Source organism: Octopus bimaculoides, chromosome 25 (genome assembly GCF_001194135.2).
Source record: "Octopus bimaculoides isolate UCB-OBI-ISO-001 chromosome 25, ASM119413v2, whole genome shotgun sequence".
Lineage (NCBI taxonomy): Eukaryota > Metazoa > Mollusca > Cephalopoda > Octopoda > Octopodidae > Octopus > Octopus bimaculoides.
Genome location: NC_069005.1, coordinates 340992 through 345364, shown reverse-complemented (window position 1 = coordinate 345364; position 4373 = coordinate 340992). Strand labels below are relative to the sequence as shown.

Below are 4373 nucleotides of genomic sequence, written 5' to 3'. Positions count from 1 at the left end.
TGGTGGGGATGATTAGAAAGAGGAAGATGACAATAATGCTCCTCATAATCACGTCACGTCTAAAACCACCACCACCACCACCACTAGTCCCACCACCACCACCACCACCAGTCCTCCGATACCGCCGTGTTGCGGCCACCGCCTTTATGACAATTCTTCTATTAGTTTTCTTGTTATCAAGTGTTTGCATTAAGTTGATTAAACGGATCTAAAGAGGAGCGAGAGAAGCTACAACTTATTGTTTGACAACAAAACAAGAAACACTATTATTAACAAAACACCATTATTGTCCCTCGTAAATCAATAGAAATACACTTCTTTATTCTCCATTAATATCCACCCCGTTCTGTCTGTCTGTCTGTCTCTCTACCTCCCACTTACCTACCTCTGTATTTCTTTCTCCTCCCTCTCTCAATCTCTTTTTCTTTCTTTCTCTATCGCCCACCCTTACACCACCCTTATCACGAGATTTTTTAATCTTTAGATAATTATTTCATATACTTGCTTTTTATATTTTTTGTTTACGTATCTACGCTTCTTTCTTTCTTTCTTTCTTTCTTTCTTTCTTTCTTATCCAATCAAAAAAGCTCCTGCACGAAGCTCTTATATATTTATTGCTATTTATCGATACTTTCAACACTTCCATGTCTCACTTTTCAAACTTCTCCAGCATCCTGTCGCTCGTCCATCTTCATCTCTTTCAATATATTTTTCATTCTTACACAAATTCGTTTCCAACTGACTCCGTTCCTATCAATTATGACCGATCGAACGTCGCTGTTTCCGCCCTCACCAACATTATCGTTTCTATTGCTGGCATTAATAGTGTCGATACAGTCTACTCTCTGTTCAGAAAGCAAGTTGCCCCCGGAGGGCCGATTAAAGAAAGAACTAATGAAGGACTATGACAGTGAGATCAAACCCCTCTATAATTCATCGGATGATGTTCAATTGTTTGTGACTTTTTATCTCGACTATATCGTCAGTATAGACGAAAAAAATGAAATCTTCACTTTAAAAGGTTCGATTTTCCAGCAATGGACGGACGAAATTTTGACGTGGAATCCTTCAAAACACGATGGAATTGAATATCTTGTTCTGAAATCTACTTCCGTATGGACGCCGCCGCTGATGGTCATCAACGCCGTTAATGCTTACACGATGGCATCCCAGCCGTTACGAATCGACTACACCGGAGATGTCTACATGAAAAGCACGGACGTCTACACGACCCATTGTCGCATCAAAGTCTCTCACTTTCCGTTCGATACCCAAGTCTGTGAAATCGTCTTCTCCACCCTGGCCGACATAGAAAACCGGGTGTGCATCAACGTGCACCCTGACAACGCATACAACATGTCTCACTTTAGCATTCATGATGGTTGGCATTTGTTGAAGGTTGAAGCGAAAATGAACGAAAAAGTCTCCACCGAAAATTGCGCCAGTAAAATCTATTTCTTCTTCACCATCCAACGTAATTATCTTTATTACATGCTCGTTGTTATATCGCCATTGCTTCTCATGTATTTCTGTACAACACTCGTCTTTTTGATACCAGTTGACACTGGCGAAAAAATATCCTTCTCCAATGTTCTGATTCTTTCTTTCGCTGTTTTCATGAACAGTTTCAGCAGTATACTACCGCACAGTGCCGGCCAGGTTTCAATCCTGGCCGTCTTTGTCATCCTTTATGTGATACAATGCATTTTGACTTTCATGCTCTCCTGTTTCATCACTCGGGTCAGACACTGCCACAGAAACCCGTTTACTTTCCCATACGGTTTGGGCAGTTTCTTGCAGCGAATTCACTCTTGCAACAACGAGAGAAACAAGCGAGCAACTTTGGTTTCATTTGTTAACATGACCCGAAGTCTATTTTTACCTCTGCTTAAAAACACGTGGAAATCTGACGCTCCAGAAGTAATAGCCGGAGTCCATGAGTCTTACCTCAATGACAAACCCAGAATCACCGATGGAGTCGAGACCAGGCGCCAACTTTGCGATCTTTTAGATTATTACCTTTTCTATGTCAGTTGCCTGATTGTCTTTCTGGAAATTTTGATTACATTTTGTTTCTTTACGGTGATGTCGGAGACTTTCTGACTATCGAACAGTCAGCAATATACCAAACATTTAGAGGACTCGGAAGGGACAATGTTTCAACTGTTTTCAAGCTAGACACAAATTGTACAAAAGATCTGGAAAAGAAATACAAAAAAAGCATCCATTACACCGTATATTTAAAACTGGTTGTGAAACTCTTTCTAGCAAAATGATAATAACAGCTTGTTAAGGGTGATTACATTGTAGAGACTTTGGAAATCTCTCAATGAATAATGGATCGATTGTTGAGACGCAGCTGCTGGGGGCACGATTTGGATCTAGCATTTTTATGAAACGGTATAAACACACGAAACTTGTATTTTGTGTATGTTCCGAGAAAGATAAAGTGTGTGTGTGTTTGTGTGAGTGGTTGCTTTAGTCAGATCAGCATAAATAACTATGTATATATATATATATAAGTGGTTTTTAGAGCCATTTGGCATCTATTTCTAGCGTGTTGGTGTGGTCAACCCGCACCCTTTGACATAATTATATATTTAGTAAAAAATGTTACCTATAAAGTTTTTATTTCACGCTCTCCACTTGATAAAATCATTAATATGTGTGTGTGTGTATATATGTTTGTATGCGCACGCACACACACACACACATTATTTACGTCATAAGAATTTAGAATCTTCGAGAAATATGAAAATAATCGTTTTCCGAGTTGGAACTCGAAGTAAAGCTATATTCTATTATCTCCTTCGAGTCCCACTGTTAAAAAAAAAAAAAAAAATTATTTCACATTCTATCGAAGTTTCTAAATTCTTATGATGTAAACACTCTACAATTCTAACTGGTAAGATCAAAGTGAATGGAAGAAATTCAATGCGTTGGGCTGTATTGGCATAATGGTAGAATGTCTGTCATGTTCACGGAAGATGTGGGTTCGTTTTTCCCAACCAAGAGATTTTTTAACGCAACATTTTACAAGTTGCTTCTTATAATTTATCTGCTTCAAGTCCTGCTGTTAAAAAAATATACATACATACATACATACATATGTATATATATAGTTACACTCATACATATTTATTATTCTTTAAGAATAGTATTGACCGTAACTTCGAAGCCACAGTCAATACTATTCTTGTTAAAGAATAATAAATTTGTATTCTCCAAAAATATGGAGTAACACATGGCTTACGGGGCTAAAGACAGTTACATGGAGTTCTCTGCAAGATATATATTGCAAGTGTGAACTGACAATTCCATTATTTGGGCATGTCCCTTAATAATGTTTCATCGAAATATTCCCAGAATATCGTTGCTACATGTTATTGTGGATATTTACGGAATAAAGCCCTTGCATGTTGCTGGATGACTTCATAGAAAATAATTTTTCAACCTGTAACATTTGAAAAATGTTTGCCGTGAGCTGTGTCTTTGTCAATGAAGTTTTTCTCTTCACTGCTGTTCCATTTCAATGAAATTTCAAATGGTAGGTGGAACGAAGGAAGAGGCTGTTCGAGAGTTGCAGCATTGCAATCATCCGCAGTTGGGTCGTTTTTGGTATAATTCCAATGTGGTGAGTGTTTTGGGTTGTAACAAATGTTTTTAGAAGAGAACAGCAGTGTCTCCTGGTGCCGTGGGTAACTGTGAGTCTCTTTATTTCTATATATTTCTTTTTCTTTTTTTTTAAATGTTTTCTATTGTTTACTTTTGTAAATTGTGTTCTTTTTTCAATTATTTAAATGTCGAAGTTCATCAATACGAGATCTCTCAATACGAACTGACTTAATATTGATGAAATCAAACAAATAGGAAAATATTTATATAATAAATACGTAAATGTGCATAAAAATAATTTTGATTGAAAATGTCGAGTTATTCACTGAAAATATTGCTTGTACTGACTTTGGTGGTGAAACTCTCCTTGTGTATTAAGTAAATATTTTTATTAAATATTTCTCTCTGGCACCCACATTCCTTTTTTGTTGTATTATTTCAACAATATTTATTTATCTCTTCAACAATATTTCTTAATAACAATAAATATTTTTAATATACATAATATACAACTCGTTGCAATCATGTGATATGTGTGAATAAAAAAATAATGAATAATGTCAAAAGATATATCACATAAGTTTAAGAGATAATCACCGCTTTCAACAGGAATAATCTCTTCCCCTTCTCTCACTGACTCGGTCGTCTGCTTCGAGAAGACCACATAACACCCCCTCCCCCTCTCTCACTGACTCGGTCGTCTGCTTCGAGAAGACCACATAACACCCCCTCCCCCTCTCTCACTGACTCGGTCGTCT

The 4373-nt window shown here is 37.1% G+C and overlaps 1 protein-coding gene across 1 annotated transcript; it reads left to right on the top strand.

The window, feature by feature from the left end:
- The first annotated feature begins 21 nt into the window (after positions 1–21).
- Positions 22–4032, top strand: LOC106869559 (acetylcholine receptor subunit beta). The gene has a single exon (XM_014915348.2). The coding sequence runs from the start codon at positions 760–762 to the stop codon at positions 2101–2103; it is 1344 nt and encodes a 447-aa protein (XP_014770834.1). The 5' UTR covers positions 22–759; the 3' UTR covers positions 2104–4032.
- The last annotated feature ends 341 nt before the right edge of the window (positions 4033–4373 follow it).

Bases quoted from the DNA above. Each gene is read 5' to 3' on its own strand.
- LOC106869559 (XM_014915348.2), top strand. From the start codon at position 760: ATGACCGATCGAACGTCGCTGTTTCCGCCCTCACCAACATTATCGTTT.